This window comes from Choloepus didactylus, chromosome 8 (genome assembly GCF_015220235.1).
Source record: "Choloepus didactylus isolate mChoDid1 chromosome 8, mChoDid1.pri, whole genome shotgun sequence".
Taxonomy (NCBI): Eukaryota; Metazoa; Chordata; class Mammalia; order Pilosa; family Megalonychidae; genus Choloepus; species Choloepus didactylus.
This window is the reverse complement of record NC_051314.1, coordinates 20,552,543-20,580,482: the sequence shown is the minus strand read 5'-3', so window position 1 is coordinate 20,580,482 and position 27,940 is coordinate 20,552,543. Positions and strand designations below refer to the sequence as shown.

The window sequence follows — 27,940 nt, the reverse complement described above, 5'->3', positions numbered from 1 at the left end:
CCTCTTGGCAGCACTGTCGGGCAGTCATGCTGAGCCCCCATTTGCTGCGGGAAGATGCAGAGGTACCTCCTGCCCATCAAAAAAAAAAATCTTTTTTTGTGGGTGTGCATGTGAATATTGAGAGAGAGAGAGGGTGTGTGTGTGTATACGTGCAAAAAGCAGGGCAGGAAGAGATAAATACATGAAAACATTTTGAAATAAATATAAAAGCACAGGAAATATAAAATGATGAATCCTACATTCCTGAATGTTCAAGTAATGGAACATCCAAAATCAGGTGGAGCCCACCAGATTGTTAAAAAAGGAAAAAACCAGTAGCGATTTGCATTTTACAAAGTGTTTAGCATAACAGTGATATTTAGAATAAGACCACATGAGTTTGAATCTGAGCTCTCCTCTTACTTGCTAATAAGTAAGTCAGCCTTTTTATGCCTCAGTTCCCCATCTATAAAATGAGGCCAATTACAATACCTTCTTCATTGTGCAGTTGTTTGAGCACTAAATGAATTAATCTATTTAAAAGTCCTTAGCAAGGTGCCTGACTGAAATAATCATGTAATGAATGTTAGCTACTGTGGTTATGTTATCTAATTTGATCACAATAACCTCTTGATACAAGAAGGCAGGTATTAGCATCCTGGTTAGCTGATGAGAAAACTGAGCAGCAGAGACAACAAACAGCTTGGCCAAGATTACAAAGCCAGTGGGCACGAGAGCTAGAACTTGAACTAAGGGCTGTCTGACTCTGCATTCATCCCTTCATTCACTCACAACACAAATTCTTATTGAGCAAGGATAGAGTGGGTGGCACAGCCATGAAAGCTCCTCATTGCTCCTCATGGAGATTATATTTGAGCAGGAGAGACAGACCTTTGACAATAAACGTCAAGAGAACAAAGATAAATCCTGGTCAGGAAACAGAGTGATGGGAGTGAGTGTTATGTCAAGTAAGGAGGTCAGGAAAGGCCTGCTTATGAAGGTGGCACTTGATCAGTGTCATGAAAAAGCAAGGAAGCAAGCCATGCTGCAGTGCAGGGGAATGGCTTTCCAGCCAGAGAGAACAAACAGCAAGCACAAAGGCCTGGGGTTGAGGCACCCTTGCTGAGTTTGAGGAACAGCAGGGAGGCCACTGTGGCTGGAACAGGGTGAGTGGGGGGTGAGCAGGAGGAGGGGAGGTTGGGGAGGGGACTATGGACTGGATCATGGTAAGAATTTGGGATTTTATTCTGCATAAGAGGGTAAGATGTTAGCACCATCCTCATCACCAGCAATATCATCATCACCATCATCAATAAAGATAATAACGTTCATCATCATCATCATCATCATCGTCATCATCATCATCATCATGACATTTGGCAATGTAAGAAGTCAGGGAGTCAAGTTTGAAAAAATCATCGGTAGATGCAGTGTTCTGATTTTTAAGGAATTTATTAATGGCGAAGTTTTGTTTCCCAAAGTCTCAATGTAGGGTTACGGTGGTTCTGGTGGCAATCAGAGGACCCAAGTAAGCTCTAATTCTATTCCAACAGTCACCCCTCCCTGCTAAATGTTCCCAGGAGAGCTGTACCCACAAGAAACAAGAGCCCATGAGAATCAAAGGAAAATATCGGTTGTCCTTTGCTCCACCACAGGGGAAACCGCAAGGGTGATGAGAGCTTTTGGCACCGCCCTGAGGGTAGGAAGGATGGCCATCGAAGGAGAGGAGGCGAGTCTTGGAACACGGAATGGCAGGATAGCCACGGCCTCACCACAGCCTCACCATGGCCCCACCTCTCCCCACCTCTCTCCATCTCCAGAATTACAAGGGTCAGCTGAGAAACCTAGGAAAGCAATTCACTACCTGTAAGGAACCGGACAAATATTCAGGGATTTTTAAGAACACAGCTTAACTACAAAGAAAATAATGCTGGTTAACGTCCCCTCGACATCTACTTCTTCTCTTCATTGCAGAACTGGGTCCACATGTTTAAACATTACTCTGCTGAATGTTCAGAAAAACATGTTTGTAGGATTAAGCAAGCCAGGTGTGAAAAGTCTCTCCATGGCTCTCATGATGGATGGGTTCTGTGTGCTCAGAGATTGGAATGTGGAAGCAAAGTCTCCTGCTGGGCAGTAAAGCTTAATCATATCACAGGTGGTTGAGCAACTCAAAGAAGGAGGTGATTGTGCCTGGAGCACTGAGGGAAGGACCTATATGGGGTGAAACAAGCTAGAAAGGTAGCTGACCTGGACCATCCACAACTCTATGGACTGTGATGGAGGAAGGTATCGAAGGAGTTTAAACAGGACTGACAATTTAATTTCTGTAGGTTATTTTTTTCCTCCCCAAATTGGAAGTTACAATGTGATGACAGGAAAGCTTGAGGAAATTCAAATCCTCTTCTACTTTAATACACTTTTGTTTTTCATTTTAAAGGTCCAAAATATTTTCAGGGTTGCAGGAAGGGAAAATAGCATTCAGCCTTCCTTTTCCATTTTCACCACTACCTGCAGTGTGGATCCTCGCCTTCTCTTTCCGGAACTGCCTCCCAGCCGTCGCCCTGTGTCTCATCTCCCCTCCCTTCCACCCAGTCTGCTACACCTGTAGCTCTACACCCACAGAGGAGCACCTGCCCCTCCCATCCCTGGGACCTCCTAAGACACGGCCAGGTTTGAATCCTAGACATGGAAGCCCCGCTGTTCCCACTGCAGCTTTAGCTTTAGCTCAGCTAGTCTTTGGAGAGGTAAGAATAAAAGTAGTCAGACGAATAAGATGCCTTGGAAGGGCCAGCACATTTCGTACTCAGGGTGCTAAGTGCTGTGAAGAGAAATGAAGCAGGTAAAGTGATGGGGAGTGACTGAGAAGTGTATGCGAGGGGCACCATTTCAAACAGGGGGACCTGGGAAGGCCCTGGTGACATTTGCACCAAGAACATAAATGAGGTAAGGGTGCGAGGCATGTGGACACTTGGGGAAAGAAGGTTCCAGGCAAGAGCGAGTGTGGTGGATTTTGAGGAGCAGCTAGAAGGCTGGTGTGGCTGGATACGAGAGCAAGGAAGGCAGGGCAGGAAGGAGGGCAGAGACGGCCCTTGCTGAAGGGCCCATGGGCCGTGGGAAGGGCTTTAGCTTTTCGATGAGGAGTCTCTGGTGGGATGTGAGCAGGGAGGGTCACGGGCAGATTTACAAAAAGGAAGTAAAACCTAATGCTCCAAGATGACACGATCCTCGCTTCTCCCAAGCTGCCAAAGGGTTAAGTAAATGCAAACACGTGTAAATGCACTGAAAGGAGACATTTCCCCCCTTGGCTGGCACACCTGAGGCAGGAAGCAGACTCGTGCTCCCCAGGAATAAGAGGCCCAGCCAGACTTGTGCTTCCAGAAGAAAATGAACGTGGCCTGGACACAGGGTGGCTTAGCACTTCCCATGTTGGTTTCTGAGAGCTACTGAACAGGCGAAGGCCCCATCTGTTTTCAATCTTGTTAAAAGGGCCTCGTGTGCTGGTGCCTATTTAAAATAAGGCACACATGGTGTTTCTAAAATGAAGAAGGGAAAAAGGCCCATACTTTCCCCGCCGGCCCAGCTGATGTGTTTACTTTGGAGCAGGCTTTGGGAGTTCTGAGACAAGACACAGCTAATTTCCCTTCCCGAGGTTGATTTGCAAGTCCCCGCAGGCTTCTGCTCCAAGCATTTAAGGCAACTTGGTATGAACTGGACTCCTCTTCAGGGTCCGCTGTGAAATCTCTCAAAATTCATGCTGGGCTGGGGAAAGCGAGGGAGCTCAAGGGCCATTTTCCTCCTTGCAAATGGATTGTGTCTCTGATGCCTTTTCCTCAGTAGGGTCTCACATTTCCCCTTCTTCCCTGATGTTCATTTTCTTCATGGCCCCTTCCCAAGGAAACCATAGTAGTTCCAAGATTGCAGTAGTTCCAAGATTCAGCCAGCCTGAAGCTAATTCCAAAATGGGGACTGTTGGGGGCAGTGTCAGGCAAAATGGCCTCCCTGAGGTCAATGCATTCCTGAAGCAAGGAGCAAAAGCAAAAGAGGCTTCTCTGTCCACATTCTGGGGAGCAGGCAGGCCCTTGGGGGCTGCTGAATCAATGACATTCCTGACTCATGAGGCTACTCGCATGGCCTGTGTCCATAACATAGCTGGGATGGGTCATGTCCAACCTTGCAGGCTCAGAGAAGATGCCCCGTAAATGCAGAATCACACCATGACCTCATCATGACCTCATCCACAGCAGCCCTGCACATCTGGGAACTTCATAAATAACTGCCCTTAAACCAAGAGCAAGGAAAGCACAGACAGAACATGGCAGACACCGGATGAGGGAGTCAGTAGTGGCCCGGGAGGGAGGGCTCAGGTCTCTTTCTGCATCTTCGTACCTGCTTTGGCTTTGAGGACCCAGTTTCCGTTGTTTGAACTTGGAGCCTGCGGTGCCCAGCGGCGGCAGTGGTCATGTTAGCCCTGGAGGAGCAATGGCCGTGGAAGCAGCAGCAAAGAAGCAGAAGTAGGAGAAACCGTGGTTGTAATCTTTGGAGAAATGCGAATACAAGTAGTAATACTAGTAAGAGTATGACCAGTGGCAATAGTACTAGAAATGATAGTGGAACAAGTACCATTAGGAGTTCCAGTGGCAATATAATAATTGTATTATATTGTATTTATAATTTAATTGTGTATGTTATATTCATTTTGGGATTAAAATTTACACTGATTTTTCTGAGCATGTACTGTGTGCCAGGCACTGTTGTAAGGGTTGTGCACGCATTAATTCAATGAATCCTATCTGTAACCCTGTAAGGTAGGTCCTATTATTATTATCATGCCCACTTTATAGATGGGGGCACTGAGGCATAGTGAGAGTAAATATATTTCCTAAGGTGTCCCAGCTGGGGGGTGGTAGGCCAAGTAGGCAAACACAAGGGGGTGGAGCTCCAGGGCCCCTGCTCTTAACGACTCCACTAGGATCCCCCAACCAGTGGCTGGGCAGGATGGGAGGTAGTGGTTATGGGACTGGAGAATTAATTCTGAAAAGGCAGTCTAAGAAGGGGCCTCAGGCACTTCCAGTGTTGCAGCTATCATCAGTCTATGCACCAATCAGAGCAGTTCTTGTTAATTTTTTTTAATGTGTTTTAATACCAGATTTTGCAAAAAGTCTTCTGCTTTGAAAGACTGTTAAAAACCATGAAAGTGATGAGGCTTTGGAGTTGGATGGGTTTGTTCCAGCTCCCCCCACACCTCTCAGCTTTGGGACTGGCTCTTGGCCTCTGCTGGCCTACTGGGTACAGAGCCAGGGGACACATATACTGGTGTGGGGTCAGATGCCAAGGGCACTGAGCATGGGGCCAAACAGACCTGGGTTTGAATTCCATTCCAGCCATGGGATCTTGGGGGAAATCATGGAAACAACTCCCTCAGTTTCCTTGCCTGTGAAAATGAGGCAGAAGGCTCCTGCCCTGCCTCTGTCCCATGGCTACTATAATCACTAAAAGAGAGAGTAGATATGAAGGTACTTTGGGGTGGGCTGTGAAGTCCACACCATCATAAACTGGATTATCAGTTGCTGTCTTTAGGGGACCACAAGGCTCCTGCATAAAAGACGTGGTCTCCAAGTTGTTCAATCTAGAACGGGATTTCTCAAGCTTGGCACTACTTGATCTGGATAATTCTTTGTGGTGTGGAGCTGTTCTGTGCATTGAAGGATGTTGAGCATCATCCCTGACCTCTACCCACTAAAGGCCAACAGCATCCTCTAGTTGGGACAACCAAAAATATCTCCCAATATTGCCAAACATCCCCTGGGGGACACAATTGCCTCTGGTTGGGAACCACTGATTAGAAAAAGGGGCTGAGCCTATCGACCACCTCTCAGCATCTCTCTCTCTCTCTCTCACTCTTGCTTCTTCCAAAGATGCTCGATCATTTTCAAACCGAGGCACCTCTGTGGAAAACCAGGGATCTCAGGGGTGCAGTTGGAAAACAGCTGCTTAGTGGACAACTCGAGGTTAGAGATCACCAGAACAGAGGTCAGTGTCATGTGTTGTTGGCTTTTGGTTTCATTTCCATCATATATTTACCAACTGAGCTCATCTGCCCAGGATCCAACCACTTTATGCATAATGTACCATCCTTTTTAGGTAGGCATGTATCAAGCCCACAGAATGTGACAACTGGAAGTTCTTTTGAGGCCATCCGGTAGCTTTCATCTTGTAGCCTAGGAAGTTGTGTATGCCCCGGGTATTTGCCAATTCTTTATTTTACACATGAACCAATTAAGTTCCAGAGTTTCCTCCCATTCAACTAAAGTAGACCAAATTGTTACAATGTGCCAAACATCGTACACTGATGTTACTTTATCCATTTTGTGGATAAAGAAACTGAAGCTCAGAATGTTGAGTCACTTGCCCAGATTCCCATAGAAAGAGGCAGAGCCAGGATTTGATCCCTTGTCCATCTCGTTCCAACACCCAGCCTCTGTCCCCCACACTGTCTCAAAATATGTCCTCTTTCTTCTAAGGTTAAAAAAAAAAAAAAAAAAAAAAGTTTCATACAGTAAGTAAAATACTATGGAGTGAGAATTAGTGAGAATGAGCCTGCCTACTTTCAGACTCTTAATGTAATTTGCCATTAAAAATATGTAAAGTAAGGTTGAAAAGAAACCATAAGCCATACAGTAGAAAGGTGGTGGGGATAGCAAAGGAGTATTGCAGGAACGAGGGATGAGTTAGTGGTGGGCGTTAGGAGGATACGGTGTTTCACTGTGAACGGGATGCTTGGGAGCCAGACTGCCAGGGGTTCAATCCCAGCTCTCCTAATTATAGGGTGCCTTGCTGGACCTCTCTGAACATTGGTTTCCTTCACCTATAATGGCAATAGATGACTCACAAGGTCACTGTAAGGCTGAAATGGGGTATACAATCTTGGCAAAGTGTCTGGCATTTATATACAGCAAGTACTTAATATACGGGAGTCATTATTGTTATAATTATTATTAAATACTAAATTTCATAAAGGTGTTTAGGGGAAAGAAAGCTAGTTTTGAACTTATTGGAGACCACAAAAAAAGGGAATAGGGAGTTAGGTTTTAGAGAGATGAGTGAATGGATAAACAGATAGATGGAAGGAAGGAAGGAAGGAAAGGAATGAAGGAAGAAGGAAGGAAGGAGGGAGGACAGAGGAAGGAAGGAAGGAAGGAGGAAGGAAGAGAGGAAGGATAGATGGATGGATGGACAGACAGATGGATAGATATTCATTACATAGAAATAACAGTTTTGGAAAATGAGATGCAGATCTTGAGAGAAAGCCACCATGAACAAGACACCATCTAAATTAATTACTTGGCTTCTTCGAAGACCCTCCTGGGCACCACTAAGCAGGGAGAGGAAAAGAGAGGTGGTGAGAAAGCTCAGCTGGTGCCAGGTTAGTTAGGGCCCTGGTGCTGCCTAAAGACTTGGCCTTTCTCCCACAGACATCGAGGAGCCTGGACTACGGAGAGCACAGGGAGCCACAGAGAGAGAGAGAAAAGCAGTTGTTCAAGAATAAGCAATTCAGATGAGTAATAAAAATCGGATTCTTTCCAATGAATGCAAAGTTTGGGGTTCCTGGTACTTGGCTGGCCCAGCAAGGGGAAGGTTCAGACCCCTGTGCTCCCCCTTGCTTTTCCCGGCGGCTCTGGAGGGGGTGGCCGGCCCGTCTCCTCCCTGTCTGGACAGGCCCCGAGGTGGAGTGGGTGGGGAGGTCACCTGGTTCAGCTCCATTTTAAACAGGCTGAGAACCCACCCATAAGCTCACAAAGGGAACGTCAGGGATGTTACTTAGAGTGGAAAGGAAGGCTCCAGAAATGGAGCCAAAAAGGAGGTCAGAAAACCCAGGTCTCTGAGAAAAAAAATCAGAAAAATTGCTCTAGGCCGAGAGAAGTACATCTTTTTCTTTTCTCAGGGTTGGTTGCATAACAGGTGAGTGAAGGGGAAAATCACAGGCTTTGGACCCAGTCACACATAGGTTCCAATAAATCACAGACTACATAAATACTGATTTTACCTCCTGAGACTCAGTTTCCTGAGTCTAATAATGAGACTTACACCTCAAGAGTAAATACAGCCATATATGAAAAGTACTGAGAAACACATAACTGACCTTTAATAGTTAGCCACATTTCTCCTTTCCTAACGCAGGCTCAGAACCCCCAAATTGTAATCCTTATTGCCTCATGGTGGGACTCAGTTCCATTTTGTGTCGGGTGCTGCCTTATCATTATCAAGTTCTTCTTCTTGGAACACCCAGAGCCAGACTTGGCAAGGGAGAAGCCAAGGGTGGGTGGGAGGCGGGCTCACTGTAACCAGCCATGTGACCTTGGGCAAGGAACTGAAGACGATGAGCCCCAGTTCCTGAGAAGAGCTAGTTGAGGCAGTGAGATGCAGGGGTCCGTGGTGTGGACTCTAGAGCAGTCTGGGCCCACATCTCAGCTCAGACACCCACCAGCTTTTTGTCTGAACCTCAGCTTCATCGGTTTTTACTTTGTGGGGTTACAGAAAGTATTAGATGACCCAACAGAGGTAAACTGCCTAGATCCTGGCTGGCACATTGTGCTCCCTGAATGTTAATGTCGAGCACTTTATTACCTGTATCGTAACGTATCATTGCTTTACCTGTAGAGTTAATGCCAAGCTACAGCTTTCCCTGTCTCGTTTATGATGCAGTGGAATATTAAGGTGGATCTGTCTATTGGAGAAGTTCTTATAGTAGATCAAAGCCTTTCTCTGTACCTTCTTTCATTTTTCCCTACTTCAGATCAGTTTGACAAATATTTACCGGGTGCAGATAGTGTATCTCAGTTCTTGGAGCACCTGCTATGTACCTGAACAGGTGCCCACTGCCAGTCTCCCACCACGTGCTACCACAACACAGCTTTCTTTCACAGTCCCTGACACTGTGTGAATATGGTGTGTGTGTGTGTGAAAGAGAGGGAGAGAGAGATTTTGTGATTAATATCTATCTGCCCCATTAGAGTTTAAGCTCCATCAAGGTAGTGACCAATCTGGTTTTATTCACTACTTTAGCCCAAACACCTGGCATATAGTATGTGCTCAATAAAGATACTGTTCCTGTTCTCAGTGATCTCAGAGTCTAGAGGGAGTGACAGGTAGGTGAACTCGCAATTTCAAAGTCGTATGATAACTGCAATGGTAGAAATGCATATGAGATGCGGTTAGAGAGAGACAAGAGGCACCTCACCCTGCCTGGAGAGAGAGGACGGTCAGCGCAACCAGCACAGAAATAATGCCTGAGCTAAATCTTCAAGAATTTATGGCAAATCAAGGAAAGGCTGTCTCAGGATCATAGACTTGCCAAGGCGAGGAGGCGTGAATACAAGATGGTATTAGGACTATGCGCAAAGTGGGGGAACCATAGTGGTTTGGTAGGACTGAAGTCTAAGGTGAACTGTGGGAGGTGTTGAGGCTGGAAAGGCAGGCAGGGGCTCACTGGCAGAGGGCCTCAGGTCCAAGCTAACCTGAGCCCCAGAGAGCAAGCCTTATGTACAAGCCAGGCCTTCCTGCATTAGAAGAGAGCCACCGAGTCTTCTCCGGATTTTAACTCCTTCAGGATATACCTCTGCAGGTAAAGCAGCACAAAGGTTAAGAACTATAAACAGTCTCTGGAGTTAGCCTGACTGAATTTCAGGTCTGCTATAGCGTCCTCATTTGGGGAATGGGGGAAATCACAGTGACAAGGAGCAAATAAACTAATCCATATAAAGTGCTTAGAGTGTGCCTGGCACTTGATAAACATGTGATTAGACACTGGTATTATCATTAAGCCCGTCAGAGCACAACTGTTCAGCTGTCACGTACATGATAACACCATCGTGGAAACACTTCCATGTCACCCTTGAGAGAAGGGGTCCAAGGTAGGTCCACTTGAAGTTGAATCCCTCTCTAAAGTAAGCTGTGCCTTAGAAATCTCCCATGCGAGGCTGAAGATGCATGTTGTAGGATGGATAAGCTCATTCTCAGATATGGGCCTGCCCTCTCTTCCTCAGGGACTGCAGCCAGACTGGGTATGCTCCAGAGGAAGCCATTTCAATGCATAAGTCCTGTTGTATTGCCCCACTCTCCTCCTGGGAGACTCTGGTCAGGGTGGGCTGGGAGAGTCCTTAGAAAATCTAATAGATCAGTTTCCAGTTTAGCATAACAGCCAGACAGATTTTTGCGGTGAAGTCATACAATTTAATTAAAAGGTATTTTTCCCTGCTGTGAGTTCAGAAGTCTCTTTGGTTTGTTCCAGCTCTCTGGGATGTTTCATAATAGGTTCCACCCTGGGTTAATTAATAACCCTGGATTCCTGCTGAAATGCAAAGGCTCAAATCCAGTGTGCAAGCACATCCATGCAGGGGCTAGATGTAAACCCAGAGGGAACTCCACTCAACAGGGCCCAGGCCAGACCCCAGACGGTGAAGCCAATGACAGAACTGGCAGAAAACATAAATAGTGGCCAAGAAAAACAGAAAGTCAAAGCTGGAGATGTGTTATAAGGCAAGGTAGAAGAGGGTAAAGGAGGGAGATCATAAGCAGATAAAGGGATCCCAAGTTCCAGAGATCAGGGAGATTGGGGAGCAAGTTGGAATGCGCGGTGTGAAATGGGTCAGGGCAAGCGGCTGGGACTAAGGTGGTGAATAAGATGAAGTTGTGTGTGGCTCGCTTTTATGTGGTGTCAGCTCAAACACATCACGTGGGTCTGGCTCCAATGCTCTCTGGTTTAAGGAAGATAGGCCATCTCTTCTCTTCTATTCTCAAATACAAGTTCTAGGTATAAGAATGAAGCTTAAATAACTAAAGAACAACATTGACAAGGATATTCATGCACTCACTTAGCAGTTATGAAGTTCTGTCTATGTACCTGATACACAAGGATAGTCTATTTCACTGGATCCGGAGCTGAGTTACCTTACCTCCAGTCTCATGCCACAGTTCCTACTTAGTTGACCTTCTAATGTGATTATCAGTGCATTCTAAAATGAATAATCCTACCATTCCACTGTTTAAAAATGTCCATTATGTCCCAGTTGCCTCTAAGACACAAGTTTTTGTTGCCCTCCTTGCCATACAAAGCCCACCCTAAACATACTGTCTCAACCTTCTTTTCCAAATTCATCTCCCACCACCCCTGGTCAAGAACCCCATATTCTGGTCATTTTCCTGCTAGTGACAAGTTGAGATTTAAAACATGCTCTGGTGCTGGAGGCCTGATGCACACATCTCTTCCCTTTTCAGCCTCATGCTCCCTAATTCTCCCCCAAACCTTAGTTGAGCATCAAATTCTCTGTGAAGCCTTTCCCAAGAAGGTCCTAAGGCAAGGCTGGCACTCCTTCTGTGCCCCCATTATGCTTTTGACAGGTGTCTATGACAGCCCTCAACACAGTGGATTAAAGTGACCTCCCTAAATGTCACTCTTCCCACTGGCTGAGGAACACTTCGAGAGTGGGGCTCTGTCGTTAAGGCCAGGCACCGCGCCGTTGCTCAGAAAATGTTTCCTGAATAAAGGAGCAGGTTGTGATAAGTTCTGTTTATTTTTTATTACACATTCCTCAAGAAACTAAAGGGCTTAATGAGTTCTCTTTCAGAACTGCTACTGAATTTCCATTGGAGTCTCATTTATCTATGGTGCTAATGGGGTGGGGACAATATCCATGGAGTGGGGTGGCAGCAAGGAAGGATAAATTACCAAAAATAGCAGGCAATGACTAATAAACTATGACCTGAGCTACCCAGTGCAACAAGATGGACTTGCTTCCATTCCCATCCCTCCTTCTCATTCATTGTGAGGGAAGGTGCTAATGAGTGGCATATTCAAACCAGTCTCCGAGACTCTTCTCTAGTGCAGAAGACGAGGAGGCCCTAAGGATTAGCCAACTGATGAAGTATTCCCTGTTGGGTTTAGAAGTGCTGGGGCTTTATAAACCATGGCCTCAGTATTCTCCCAGCCTCACTGGTTGGAGCTCTCCTTTGGCTTTCAGTTATGGCTTAGCACCCCATCCTAGATTCCTTCCTCCTGACTCTCCAGAAGAAGGCCTCTTGCAGGGAAATGTGGAAAATATTGACTTCATGACTAGAGTATTAGATTAATGTGGTTGCTATGAAAACCATCAGAAGGGATTAATGGCTTCTTAAAAGGAGAAGACAATAGCGGCATCAGCAGGCAGACAAATGTAGTAGGAAAACCAATGGCATGGGATGCAGCAGCCTGGGTTGTCCATACTTGGGACTCCGACAATAATTTGCTGTTTGTGCTTGGTCTAGTCTCTTCTCTCCGATACTCAATTTCCTCAGTTGTTACACAAGAGAGTTGGATTAGATGATCTCTAAGTTCCTTTTCTAGTTCTATCCTTCTAGGATTATGTCACATTATCCATTCACTCACCCATTCACTCAACAAACATTCATCGAATACCTTGATCTGGAGTTGTGCTATCTACTGTCAAGTAAAAGATAAGAAGTTTAAGCCAGGTGCCAATTGATTGTCAATGAGAAATATAATAAAAACACACATATAAACATGAAATTGTTATATTTCTTAGCCCTCTACTACACTGCAGACTTCTTTAGAGCAAGGTTTATATCCTTTCCATTTCTGAATGATTCCAGAGACTGACATCCAGAAGCTACTCAGGCAGTATGTGTTCAATGACATGAAGATGATTACAAAACACTTACTGAGCTAACTAACATTTAGTGAGCACTTTCTAGGGGCCAGGCCCTGTTTTGAGTGCTTCACATATATAACTTATTTCAATCTCACATCAACTTTATGGATACATATTATTACTATTCTCTCCATTTTACAGATGAGGAAACTGAGGCACAAAGATGTTAAATTACTTGTTCAAGGAAGTGGCATTCAAATATTTGGATTCAAACCCAAATGGTTCTGGCTCCAGAGTCTGAGCTGTTATACAGTTTGTTTAGTCTAAAGTCATATAGCTATACTTAAAAGAAAACAGCTAACATTAAATCTTAGGAGGAAACAAAGAACAAACAGAACTCTTAACAAGGAACCATGCAGCAACAAGCCGGAAACATCAAGTCATGAGTAAGAGTCGTCAGGGTCAGCCAGGAAAGGACGAGTCTTTTGCTGGGAAAACATCTCATATGAATTTGTAATTTGTCCAGTAGATCAAAAGAGTAGAGTGAGATGGGAAAAGATGGCGGGACATAGACTGAAGGAACCTGAACTAAGAAGGGAAAGGCAAACAGGCTTTATGAAGACAAATTAAAGATTCAATATAAATTCTGATAGTTTCCCTTTGGTTAAAACTATGACCCTGAAGTCAGCTAAACCTGGCTTGGAATCCCAGCTTCCCCATATTCTTACTAATTGTGTGACCATCCTGGGCAATTTATTTAACTCTCCGAGCTTCAGTTTCCTCAGTAACCTCAGGCATATTGTGTGAATTAAATGAGTTAATGCATGGGAAGCACTTAACCTGGCACCTGGCATACAACAAGTGTTCAATAAAAGTTTGCTACCATCACCATTGTTACTGTTACTCCATTTCTCTATTGTCTTAAGTTGGTGAGCCTAAAGGTAGACCCAGGATGCTGATAAATCCACATTAATCAATGTGTTAAAGAGAGAAACACTTGCTCCTCTTATGAGTTATGTTTCAGCTAATGCACTCTAGTGTCCCACCTGCTTTTTTATTCCCCCAGCTGGTTCTTAGATTTGAAAAGAAAAAGGCCTCCATGGAGACCTGCACGCTTTTAAAAATAATACAAAACAGAATGTCTGAGGTCAGGGTAAGCCAAGCCAAACAAATAAATCTTGCAGGATTGTGTTAACAAAACAAGGCTTAGTGGATCAGAGTGAGTAGAGTTCTGCCGGGCTCAGCCCTGCAGAGAACGCCAAGCTCTGGTGAATTTCAAACACTCCGAGGTCAAATAGGAAGATCAAATTATGGAGCACATCAGAGTTCAGCATCAAGGCTTGGACTGTAACCAGGAGAGCATTCTGTGCAGGACAGACTCCAGAACCCATGGGTCATGTGCAGTCCTAGAAACCCACACCAGAAAAGTCTTTATAGATCATCTGTACAATCTCTTTGGAGGGTACCTGGGCAATATCTATCAAAATTATAAATGTACCCTTGCAAGCTGTGTTCCCTGGGAAGCAGACTCCAAGATGTACATTAGCATGCAGAAGACTCATTAGGGAGTGCTCTTGGAATCACCACCAGAGGAAGGGAAGGGAAAGGAAGGAAGCAGGACTAGGAAGACGGAGAAGTTGGGCTGCACTGCTGTTTCAACAGAGGCCTCCACCAACTGCACAAAGAGCTCTGAAGTGGAATTGGCCTTTCAGAGTTGTTCCAAATTGGACTAAAGGGGCCAGAGCTTACACCCAGTGTTGGCCTATTATTGAATGTAGCTGCCCCTAGGAAAGAGATGTGATCTTGGATGAGGAGCTCTCTTCACCTCCTGAAGTTCTTCCAAAGGAGGACGGACAGCTGAGAGTTGTTTGCTGGAAGCACTTAGAGCAACTGGGAGAAAAGTCTTAGTTCCTCAAGGTGTATTATAGCATTTATTACAGGCCAAGCTTTTTTAACATGTTGTTCTAATTCCAGGAATGAATCCTACAGATATGCTAACAGATGTTTGAAATGACATAGGTTTAGCATTGTTTATACAGTAAAATTATTGAAAATAAATTATAGTATATCCATATGACAGAACCCTGAGCAACTTTAACAGGAATGAGGCAGCACTGCCTGTAAGCTCATGGAGTAAACTCCAAGATATGTTAAGTGAAAAATAAAGGTGCAGAATAGTATGGATAAGTAGAGAGGTATGTGTGGATGTTGAGCAGCGAAAGGGGTGGACTGTACCAGTTATTATCTATTGCCACTCAGCCACACACATACACCTTTCTATATTTCTCCTGCTATACAAACTTAAAATCTAGATTTCCCAGATTCTTTTGCTAACATGGTTGCAGCTAATTTCTACCAAGGGGAGGCATCCATGCAAGCACAGATGTCAGGAAGAAGTTAGCAACTGTTCTGCTTCTGGTGGCAGCTGCAGAAGCTTCACCAACAGCAATTATAGCAAGTTGGTGGCACCAGTGGGACTTCAGGCTAATCTTTCTTTTTCGTTGCTAACGGTCACAGTTGCAATAGCAGCAATGGCAGTCAAAGCAATGACGGTAGGACAATTGTGGCTCTGGGTTCATATATTTCCCCCTTTCAACCGATTTGTAGCCAATCGTCCTTAATAAATCCCCCTCTGTTTGAAATACCTAGAGAATAGTTTATGTTTTCCTATCCAATAACCATCTATAAGAAACAAAGGAAAATATACATATATATCTTTCTGGCAAGTTGCCTAGGAAGCTAGTGATAATGGTTAACTACATGGAATAGAACTAGATTGGTAGGTGCAGAACTGGAGGGAGACTTTTTTCCAATTTTTAACCTTTTGAATGTATTGCCTTTACTGAAAAAGTTAAAGGAAAAACAAGGGTTATCTCCTGTTGGGTATATGAATTTCCTATGAAATATTCCTCAAATTAGCCATCAAGTTTCTGCTGGTGCATCTCCAGCACAGGTGACCCCCTACCCACCAAAGAGGTCCACTCCTCTTTTAGTCGACACGCTGAATAGTTTCTGCTTACACCAAGTTAAAATCCATCTTTGTGTAGGATTTTACCATCAGCCTAAACTCTAACCTCAGTGAAACAATATAGGGTGGTAGATAAACTACACATGCAGATGAAATCTGGGTTCAAATCTCCCCTCTTATCAATCATTTCAAGCTGGTTGTGTAAGCTTTCCCAGCCTCAGTTTCTTCATCTGCCAAACAGGGATAGTCATAATACCCATCTTAAAGGGTCGTTGTGAGGTTGAAATAAAATTGTATATGTTAAGTGCTTTAACCAATACATTTTGGTTATTGTTCTCAGTATTAGCAACACTGGCAGAAACCTGTAGTGGGTAAGAGGAGGGCTCTGAAGTCAGACTGCTTGGGTCTAAAAACAGGCTCCTGCCACTTAAGTTGGATGACCTTGGGCAAGCCACTGAGTCTCCCTGAACTCCAGTTTCTTTAAGATGGCAGTAATAATAGTACTCACCTCTACGCTAAAAAGCAGTTAACTTTATACTGTAAAGACACAACATATATTAGTTATTATTATTATCAACCCCTCATTCCTCTCTTTCTCTGGACTAAACATCTCCGATTCTTTAAACCGATTCTCTTTGCTCACATATTTCCAGTCTCCTCTCACTGCAATCACCAGCTTCAGAAGGCATTCCAGATTGCTACTATCCCTTTACAGGATGAAGCTACAACTGGAGCTTCCAGTAGAATTCAGCCAGCACTGTGTGTGTGTGTGTGTGTGTGTGTACCATCACCTTCCTGGATTCTAGATGCTTGACCTTGATAATGCAGACGGAAAAGGCATCAAGTTTTAGGGGAGTGACAACCACAACCACAATTTATTGAGAACTTACTATGTGCCAGGAACTATGCTAAGCACATTGCTTATATTAACTCATTTAATCCATATATAAGTCTAGGGGGATAGAAATTATTATCCCCATTTTTCAGAGGAGGAAACAGATGCTTAGAGATATTAAACAGAAGGCCAACAAGGCTAAGAAATGGTGCAGCTGAGATCCATCTCCTGTCTAACTTACCCTGGAGCCCACAGTCTGACCCTTCACACCATACTTCTTCCCACAGATATTAAGCTTTGATCAACTCCAATCTTAGGCTGTTTTTTCTCATGTAATTTTAATTAGCTGGATTGCACCAGTCCTGATCCTCTACAACTGAGATTTTGAATAGGACTTTATATTGCATTCCCATTCAATTTGATACAATAAAATTTAATTCAGCATATTCTCTCTCCTGTCCAGCTTGAAGTTATCAGCAAATGCAATTACATAAGTCACTGTTAAAAAGGTGGAGTATAACAAAGCCAAGGGCAGAGACCTGAAGCAAGCCATTATACCCTTTCCTCAGAGTATATTTCTATCAAGTAATCATTTCCTGATGGGGATGATGTTCAACCTGTTATCAATTCACCAAACTGAATTATCACCCGACCTCTGCTTCCCTATCATGTTGAAAATTGTTTCTGAAATATCCCAAGGTCTGTCTGGTCAATATCTATATAGCTAAGGTCCATTCTAAGAAAGGTCATCCTAGAAAGAATTGGGCATTGAAGGCTGCAATGGGTATGAGAAAATATAAATATGGAGTCTTGAGCATATAAAATATTTTAAGGGAAAAAGCTTACCTTTACTTCCAGAAGACATTTGTGTTGAGGAAACAAAAAGGTAGAAGATGGACAGGCCCACAATCAACAGCCTTCCCCAGGACCCACACACGTCTACTTAACCTCATCCCAACTCCAGTATCACACAATGACAGGGACTCCAAGGGAACCACTGGCATTTGTATGTAAGTCTGTGGTTTGTGCAGCTTCCTTCACTGGACTTGGAATTGTTCAAGGGCGGAGTCTATACCTTCTCTTGCCTTTTTCTCCATCTGCTGCAACAATATATTGTTCCTTATTCCTTGGAACCTCCACTAGCATGGAGGAAATGCTGACTGTGGTGATTTCAGTATGCTTTTTATTAGAGAAGAAAGAAGCTCAAGAGTTTATCCTACTAAGTCCTAGCCTGCTATTCTCTCAGAACTGTGAATCTACTTAATATTAATACATTCATCAACCTCGTCACTTAGCACTACAGTGGGGTGACTTGTGCCTGTGGAGAAAAAGACCCTTTCCCTCAAAATAAACAGAGAACTCAACGAGCCAAGCACCCCAGCCAGATCCTCCCAGGTTTACGAGGACATTGCTGTGAGGCTCCCGCAGAGCCAGTATGGCATTCTGGGTAATAGAATGCAAAAATGATGCAACTCTCCACGCTGGCCTCCCCAGGGTTTCTTAATTCCTGGCTCTGGAAGAGCTGAAGCAAGAAGTTTTTGAACTGGGGGGAAGAGGATGGAGAGAAGAGGCGGGGGCTTCCTCTAGGCCAACTACAACCAACTCATTCTCTCCAGCAAAACCCAGACGGTGCAATTATCCAGGTAATTTGGCACTTGGTTGGAGACAGACTCTCAGAATGTGAGCCCAGGTCAGACTAAACAGTGGCCCTCATCCTAAGACTTTTTCCAGGTGCTGGAGGACACATATGAAATTCATGGGGGTCCACTCATAGAACTCACATATTCATCTAGATGGGCAAAGACAAATGATTGTGACTCCATGATCAGTAGGGGGAGGCATGTCTTCCAGGGAAAAATATGCCCAAATTAGACCTGCTAATTGGTCCTCCGACTAATTCGCCTTCCAGCTTCTATGGAAGGGGATGACTGGAAATCAGGATGATTCTAAATCAGCCAACATTCTACAGTGTGTTTGTAGCCCTTAAGACTGTCTGAGTGTCCCCAGAATCCTTGGGGGTTATTCCCAGGGCAATCCCTTTGCTCATAGATTTTGCACCCATAGGTTGGGCCGAGGGCAGCAAAGAGATAAAAGGGGAAAATTAAAGCATCCTCTGGGATTTCCACAATGGGATGATGGGGCTAGCACAGCTGACAACTGAGCATTTATCAGATGGTTTACGTAAAACTTAGATTTTTTGAGGGGAGAGGAAGGAGCAGTGATTTCTCACCTTTGGAAACTGACCTGCAGATTGGAATCTGTGGAATCTATCAGTTATTCATTCCACAAATGTTTGCTTCAGTTCCACTATGTGCCAGGCCCTCTGCTACTTAACAGAGTAAAATCCAACAGCCATGGTCCCTGCCCTCATACAGAGATGATCAAGCAATGCCACCCCTAAACATATGGTAAGGGCTAAGAAGGAAAAGTTGGGATGTTACGATTGGAATAACCAGGTCACCTGATTTATATTGGAATGGGGATGGTCAGAGAATGGATCTTTGAGGAAAGGATTTTAAAGCTTAAGACTTTAAAGAACCCAATTTGGTTTTTAGAAAAATCACTCTGGCTTTAGTATGAAGAATAAATTGGGGATGAGTAAAAAATTGGAATTAGGAGGCTGTGTGTTGGATGAGAGTGGATGGTGATCCAGTAGAAGATGTAGGCAGTGGGAGTGGAGAAAGAGACCTATTAGGGGAGTGTGGAGTCCACAGGATCTGGTAGCTGAGTGGGTATAATGGAAGAGGGAGAGAGAAGCATCCAGGAGACTATACAGGTTTCTGGCTAAGGTGGAAGGTAGATGCTGGTGCTTTTTACTGAGAGATGGAACTCAGGAGTTGGGGTGGGTTGAGGACAGAGGAAGACAATGTGTCTTGTTTTGGCCTCAACCAAAGTGGCCTCCCACCCTTCTGTACCCTGTACTTTCTGGTGTCCTTGCCTTTGCTATGCCACTCCCATCTCACACACTCATCGCACCACCATCCCCACTTATTGAAATCCTGCCCATCCTTTAAGATCTACTTCAAATACCATCCCTTCCTGAAAGCCACTTCTGATTTCCTCAATTGGCTGTGACTTCTGCTGCCCAGAGTGCTAAGTTTGGACCCCTCTTACCTGGACTCAACCTGTGTTGGAGTTCTTCAAAGACTTATCTCACCTCCCTTACTAGACCACAAGCTTTTGGGAACAGTCTCTGCTTCTACATTCTCCTTCCCCACACATTAGCTAACTAGCATAGTAGACACTTGACAAATATTTGTTAAATGAATAAAAATAACCTGCTCTTTGCCATGGAAGGAGAAACAGTAGACGCTGGATTGACTTGAAAGCCACAGGATCAAATTTATATTCAAATCATAGGCATTTTAACACTAAGCCAACTCAAATTGATGTTCGGAAGGCCTTTCTGTTACTGAGCTATGCCAGGTTCAAAGAGTGATAGGAGAAGAGAAGTCACACATACACTCCCTATTTTTTTATAGCACTTCTCTGAATTAATCTTATGGCAGGGACCTTGCCTATTTTATTAACTGTTAGCCTTTGATGATGATGATGATGATGATGATGATGATGATGATGATGATGATGATGATAAATGGGTAACACTCACTAAGGCACTGTTCTAAGCACTCTTCATAGATTCACTCATCTGATACTCACAGAAACCTTATGAAGTTGATGCTAATATAATCCCAACTGTACAGACGAGGAAACGAGCTGCAGAGAGCTTAAGTATTGTTCAATCAAGGGGTGATGTGGGGATCTGGCTCTAGAGCCTATGCTTTGATGGGCTACACTGAGGCCAACCACAATGCTTGGCATAGGGCAGGCCCTCAGCAATGTTCACTGAATGAATAAAAGGAGACCCACATCTGGGTCTAGGAGGCAGGGAGTTCTAGCCACTGACTTGCAATGTAGCTTTGACAAGTCCATGTTCTTTCCCTTCAAAATGAGGGGCCTGGATATGTATATTAGCAGTAATAACAAGAGCTAGCATTTATGATTCTATTTTCTTTCGAGGTTAAAATCCCTTACTCTCAACAACAATGTGAGGAAATTAAAGCACAGAGAGATTAAGTCACCTGCCCAACACCTAACAAATGAGGAAGTCAGGACTCACAGTACACTCCCAAACTATGCCCCTAGTCCCAGTGGTTCCAAGGAGATGCTGTGGGAACCATGGGGCAAGACAAAACAAGGCGTAGTAGACATAATTTCTGTGTCCCATGCCCACTTCCATCACAGCACCTCTACCTATCTCTATTTTGTAAAATGGGTCCTTACTTGAGATTTCTTTTGAATAAATGTTCTGCCACTAAAACAAAAAGTTTGAAAATAATTGGACCAAATACTCCTGGAATTTGATGAGACTCATAGGTATGGGCCCAACGGGGCCCTGGGCTGGAATTTCTATGGTAATCTTAGCTCATTGTGGCCACATAAAATGGGAACTAAGGTTGCCCTTGGAACTGGCCCCGATTGCAGAGGTCAGGGTGACAGCTCCCACCTACCTGTTCCACTCGGATCTCAATGTCTCCATTAACCTTCTTTCCATGGAAGTACTTGGCCCTGTGAAGGAGAGGAAGAAAGGTACAAAGTAAGGATGCAGAATGGTTTACTTGTTTCTCTCTGGTAGCTAAGCCCTAACACCCAGATACATTCTCTGCCTTCCCACTCCCTCCTCCCCACATGGCTGCTGATTTTCTCATTTATAGGCAATATGTGGTAGAGAGAAAAAAGTAAAGGGTGAGACATATGGAGACTCGTGTTCTGGTTCTGCCAAATTGCTTCACCTCTCCATGTCTCTGTTTTATCTTCTGTAAAATTAAGATATTAATACCTGCCCTACATATCTGAACACAACACAATTGAATGGTATAGTGTTATTAACCACTTTAATGAGTTATACCCTATATACTCCAAAGACTTGTTAAATTGATGTACCCATCCACCTATTTCTCTATTTTTTTCATCTGTCAGGCCATTGAGGAATCCATTCACATATCCTTTTGTTTGACTGTCATCCATCCATCCATCCATCCACCCATCCATTTACCCATTCTTAAACCAACATTCCTTTACACCCCCTGCCTCTGTTTCCTCCGTTATCAATAAATGGCACCACCATCTACCCATTGCTCAAGGCAGAAGCCTGGACACCATTCTTGTTACTTCTTTCTCCCTCTCTATTTCTGTTGATTCTACATTCTAATTATTTTTCAAATCCATCCGCTTGTCCATTTTTCTTTATAAGCACCCTAATCCTGGTCTGCTTTGTCTTTCTTCTGATATAAATTCTCTCTTTATATTGTACTTTTGTTTCATAGTATTATTAAAACTGTAATTGGTTACTTGTGTAACTTTAGTAGCTGTCTCCCACTAAACAATAACACAACTCCTTGAGGTCTGGAACAATCTATCTCATTCATCATTCTGTCTCCAACTCCTAGCAGAGTGCTTAGGACACAGTAGGAGCTCAATAAATATTTGTTGAGTGAATAAATGAATGAAGAGATGGATGGAAAAAAACACTTATGGAGTACTTTGTGCCAGAACTATGCTAGAGGCTTTAACATAAACAGCCTTTCTTATTTAATGTTCACACCATCACCATGAGGTAGCCATTATTAACAACTCCATCTTATAGTCAAGGAAACCCAGAGAGACTAAATATTTTGCCTAAGGGACTTAAACCTAGCCCTCTAATTCCAAATCTATGCTTTTGCTCAATCCTGAAAAATAGCAGCTAAATAACCCAGTAGCTCCAACACAAAAGTAACAAAATTTTCCATTTGCTTTTTTTGATTGTTGGTATGATGAAACCAGTATTTCTTAGTCATTTGCTGTATTCTGGGCACTATGTTAGGAATTTCCATTAACCTTCTCTGAGGCAGAGACAGCTCTTTGGTCCTCAATATCCATTCTCCTTTTCTCCCACACTAAGAGAGTTTATAGATAGCAAATAAAAGCCTGTTTCCAACCCTCCCTTGCAGCCAGGTGTGGCCATGGGACCGAGTAATATAAGCACATAGCATTGCATTTGATAGAAACTCCCAGAGCCTTCTTAGTTTCTTCTTCTATTTTTCTCTGTGAAGCATGGATGTTGCCATCTATTTTCCAGCCTTCCGTTTGTGAAAGAAAGAATCCATTCTACAAATTCTCTGACCAACGTGCATTCTGTCTGCTTCCAAACTCTGTCTACACTTGGCCTATGCCAGTGGAGTCCATCTCTCCCCAAGACTGTCCAAATCATTCCCTGATAGCTCCAATATTACTGCCACTTTTTCCTACAAGGCTGACAGGTTTAGATGTTAACCAGGCAGGACTTCAGTGGGACAGGAGCTGTTAGTGTGACTTGAAAGCAAGATTTTTCCCCAGGGAAGCTCTTCTACAGCGTATGTGTGCAATCGGCATCCTACAAAAGGAAACTTTTCATGTGATTGTGAATCTTATCAAGAATCCTTAAAGGAAGTGCTGGCAAACTCCAGACACCAGGACAGGTCTGTCCCTAATGTTTGTAGGATCTGGGGCAAAAATAGAGGGCTGTGTATCATGGGTCTTCATATTTAAAAGTGATAAATAAAGCTAGTGAACATTTAAATAAAATATATCTGTTCTCCTTCCTTGACATATAGAAATTCATAATGATCTGGAAGGCTCAGAATTTCGGTTTCTCCGAATTCCACCCCAAACCATGGTGGCATAGGGATTGCCAGCTCTCAGCAAGTAGATTAGGGCCTGCAGCAGGATCAACTACTGAATGCTTACTCCATACCTACTGTGTGCAAATAAAACATAATCTTACCCTCTGGGGGGTTACAAAACAGAATTACAATTCACCTCACTTTGATTTGTCCCCCAGGAGGTGATGAATGATGATGATGATGATGATGATGATAGGTGACCCTGGCATGGCAGGGCCCGTGAGCCCCTTCACATGCCTCCTTCTGTTTGACCCTCGGTGCAGGGATCCTTCCCCCAAATGTTCCAGGTGGAGAAGTCTCTGTTCAAGGTCATACATCCTCTAAGAGGTAAAGGTGAGTTGGGTCTCCTACTTTAAATTCTTTGGGATTCAATCCAGACCCCCTGGGCCCTTCATGATCAGGAACCTCTGACCTGTGGCCCTATTTCTCCTCCCATTTGCCAACAACCTCATGGACATGCCCATGTCATCCGATTCCCTAACCATGACCTATTCTTATGCCTCTGAGCCTTGCACATGCTGTCATCTCTCCCATGGGTGTCTTCCTGCTCTTCTCTACCTGGCTGCCTCTTTCTTATGTTCCAAGATCCTGGCAGGTGACACCTACTCTGTCAAGTTTTCCTTAACAGCACCCTCCTAAAGAGACTGGGTTAGGTGTCCCTCCTCTGGGCTCCTATAGCACATGGTGCTTACAACTTCCATAACACATATCACACCACACTGTAATTACACATTGCTCGTCTGTCCCCTTCCTCCATACATTTAGTCTGTGAGCTTTTGGAAACCAGAAATTGCATATCAATCCTCACTGAATCTCCAAGGTGCTAGCGCAAATGTTTGTTGACTGGGTAAACGAATGTCTTTCAGGATTTACCCACTTGATATAGCTTCCTTAAGACACTTCACTGCCATCTACCGGTACATGGTTGTAATAAACTTACAGATCTGCACCAACTACCATGCAGGGGCCATTGTACCGGGTTCAATCTGTTCAACTGGCAGCCCTCGATTTGATTATAACCCAGAACCCAGAGCGCTTTGCACTACATAGATACCACCCAGGCAGCTCCAGTCTCGACAAGGAGAACTCCTTGTCTTGCCCATCTCTGGAATGTTGACTGCAGGGCCTGGCAGACGGACTCAGGCTGGAGCTGAGGGTCAGGCGGTCCATCCCCCTGCCTGGCCGAGAGTCAGAAGTCTGTCTCCCGACAGGCCACACAGACTGCGGCCTCCTTGCCGGGGGCTCATTCAGGCTTGAGCTGCCTCTGCACAGTTCTGTCTGGCAGAGGGAAGGGTAGGGATGGTCTGGAATGCCAGATGCCTTGGGACTTGGGGTTGGTGCCCCTGTAATTGATTGGCTGTTTGACCTCAGGCAAAATGGAGGGACCCACTGTGCCCCCAGGCTTTGTCTCCCATTGGGCTGCCTCCTCCCATTGTCTTGATATGCTCTTTCTCATAATGAGCACCTTGAATCCCTCAGCCAATCAATCAAGTCCCTGGCCTAGGGTAGTGGGAGGGGCTCTCCACTCCCTGAAGCTTCTCTCTCTGTGGGTGGTCTCATATTTTACTGCCACATCAGAGGCACCAGGAAGGAGAATTATTATAAAACCAGCATTGCCTGGGGTGGGAAACCCCTGATTCGGAGAGGAGGGATGTGGTGTGTGAGAGAGATTTATGAGGAGCCGAGTTCTTTTGTGGCTGCACCAGGGGCTGAAGGAAGAGGAGAATTAGCACAAACAGGCTCCACCTGAGTCCAAGCAGCACCCTTTGAATGAAGCCATCTGGGATATAGAGTCAACATGGCTAATGCCCTTCCCGGGGAGTAGGGGTCCAGAACGTTCTGTCTCCTGTAGAGCCGTCTTCCCACAGGTTGCCCCTGTCAGGAATGGGGGTTGGGCGGGAATACAGGATCTAAATCCAGAAAGAGATTTTCATGTTTCTGACCCAACATATCAATGACTCACTGTGGCCTGGGAGGAGGATGGACAGACCATGCAGCAGATCCCTGGAGGCAGACACACTCAGGATTTCCCGGTTAGAAACACAAGGAGGGTCGCATGGCAGGTTGGATGGATGGAGGATGCAAGGGCGGGGCTTTGAACCTGAGGGACCTGAGATTCAATTCTAGCTCCTTCATTTACTCCTAAGGATCTCTAACTCCCCTGGCCCTTACCCACTGCCAGACAGAAGGGATCCTGTCTGACGGGGAAGCCTCTGTTTCTCTATGCAATTAGGGTGCTCCGGTTAGTTAGAAGAGCGGGCACCTCCTGAGTGTGACGAGGCTCTTGTGCTAGCACAGGGATCTGGAGAGGTGGGCAGCCAAAACCTGCCAGGGCCCCCAAACCACAAGGTGGAACAAATGCACCCTCACTGGAGTCTGACAGCAACAGTAAAGGAGAATTTTGTGGGTAGGTATGGCCACAATTCCCTTCATTTATTCACTCTCTCATGTAACCACTATTTGTTGCGTCTACTAGGGACTGGGCACTGTACTACACACAAGGGAAAAAGCAGACATGATCCTTGTCTCTGCAGAACATACATGCTCATGGAAGAGGCAGAAAATAACCAGGTTAAAAAAAATGATGAGTATTATGTATAAAATGAATAGACAAAAGTGATAGAGGATTGGAAGGTCTAGGGACCAACCTACTTGTCAGGGAAGGCTTCTTTGAGAAGACACTTAGCAAACATTTACTGATCACCTCCTATATGCCACAGCCTGCAGGCTCTAAGGAAACAAGTATGAAGACAACGTAGCTCTTGGCTTAATACCTAATGGAAGGGAGACACAGAAATGGACAATGACTACACAACACAGGGTATTAAGTACAACGATCCAAGTCAGTCCACAGAAGGGACACCCACCCCAGGGTGAGGGTCAGAGGCTGCTTCTCTGATGAACTGGCCCATTACATCCATCAACGCATCCAGTATTTGGTACCTATTGTTTGCCAGGGCCTAAGGCTACAAAGATGAATGTGACAGAGTCTGGATGTAAGGGTGAAAGACATAAGCAGAGGCAAATGAGTTGGGGGCACTAAGGAGGGTGATGAATTTTCCTGGGGCTTGTCCCCAAATGTGCAGGAAAAATAAGCAATGGGCATGGAGCAGAAGTGGGCTTGCATTGGCAGCCCTGGCACCATCCAGCTGTATGATTTGGGACCAGCCTCTGCTTCCTCATCTGCAGAATGGGGATAAGATCTACCCATTGAGGATTAAATAAGGACACAGATTAAAGCCCTCTGGGACCACCCAAGAGTGCACTGGCAGGTGATGGTGGGTCACTAGGGTGGAATTCTATCTCTCCAGAAACAGAGGTGACCGGGCACCACCAGTGTTAGAGGCAGACCGCCCCAGGTTATGTCCTAGCTTTGCCACCTCAGCAATTGTCAACTCTTCTAAGTACCAGTTTCCTCATCTGTAAAAATAAGGACATTAATGCATCTGCCACAGAAACCCAGTGAATGAAACCCCTGACACATGGCACGTGCTTAATTGGTGTTTGCTTCTTTCTCTCCTGATCTCCAATAGGATGGGTGGAGGGCCAAGGTTGGTTGGTGAATGATGGGTCATTTCCACTCTAAGGAGAGGAAAGTGGCAGCATCTGCCTTGGTCTAAATGGAACTTCTGCTTTAGGCCTAGCATGATGGAAACCTGCCCCATTCACTCCCTGGGAACTTCCCTTCCTCCCCAGGACAGACCTTCGGATAAACAAAGTCACCAGGCGCTCACTAACTGTGACTGCAGAGGGTTGGATAGAATGTCATCTCCCAGCCCTTACCCCTCCCCTCTCCAAAGACACATCTCTGTGTCACCCTCATTCCCATAGATGTCTAGAAATCCACAGCCCTTCATCCCGCAAAGAGGGTTAACCGAATTCCTGCAGCAAACATTTACCGAGTACCTACCTACTAAAGGCCCAGCCCGGGGAAATGCCCATAGGACAGGAAAAACACTGAAAGGTAACTCATACCGAGGCACTTGTGACTAATATCTGGTCATTCCTGAAAGGGGGTTTTGAAGTAAACAACAGGATGAGAGGAAGGGGACCATGAGAATACTGAGTGTTTTATTTAGAAAGGGGTGTGAGGCCTGTCAAGGTGAAAAGTACAGGGCACAGAAGGGGAAGATTGAGAATATTAATTATCCACCCACTACCCACCCACCCATTCATCCACACATCCACCCATCCATCTACCCACCCACCCATCCAACCACCCACTCATCCATCCATCTACCCATTCATGCATCCATCCATCCATCTATCCATCCATCCATCATCCATGCATCCATCCATGCATCCATCTATACATCATCCATGCATCCATTCACACATCCATCCATCCATCCATCCATCCATCCATCCACGCATCCATCCACCCACCCATCCATCCATCCATCCATCCATCCATCCATCCAGAGCCTGCTATGTGCACAGCACTCTAGGCATTAGGAATGGCAGTGAACAAAAGAAACACCCTGCCATCCTGGCGCTTACAGTCTAGCAGGAAAACAGGACAAGAAGAGGAACTAGACTGAGCACATACCCCAATTCCTGCCTTCTTTATCAGAAACTGCCAACTGGTAGACATCATTTGAGGCCACAGGCTTGTTTTGTTGAACTTGGATTGCACACTTTTAATTTTTAAAGGGAAGATATATATTTAAAATTCAGATTTCTGGCTTTACTTGCAGATCAGTAACTGGCAACCCCAGGCCTTCATTCCTGCATGGTAAAACCTGGTGAAGCTGAGTGGGCTCAGCTATTGCCTTCCTAGGGAGCATAAGTTCTCACAGCCACCCTA

At 44.8% G+C, this 27,940-nt stretch overlaps 1 protein-coding gene across 2 annotated transcripts in view; it reads right to left on the bottom strand.

Annotated features, from left to right (window-relative positions):
* SYN3 (synapsin III) overlaps positions 1 to 27,940 on the bottom strand; it is a 467,769-nt gene that overhangs the window by 387,089 nt on the left and 52,740 nt on the right. For both annotated transcript variants that reach the window (XM_037847793.1, XM_037847792.1), the window contains exon 3: positions 20,941 to 20,998. In XM_037847793.1, coding sequence (XP_037703721.1) covers positions 20,941 to 20,998 — 58 coding nt within the window. The remainder of the gene's footprint in view (positions 1 to 20,940; positions 20,999 to 27,940) is intronic.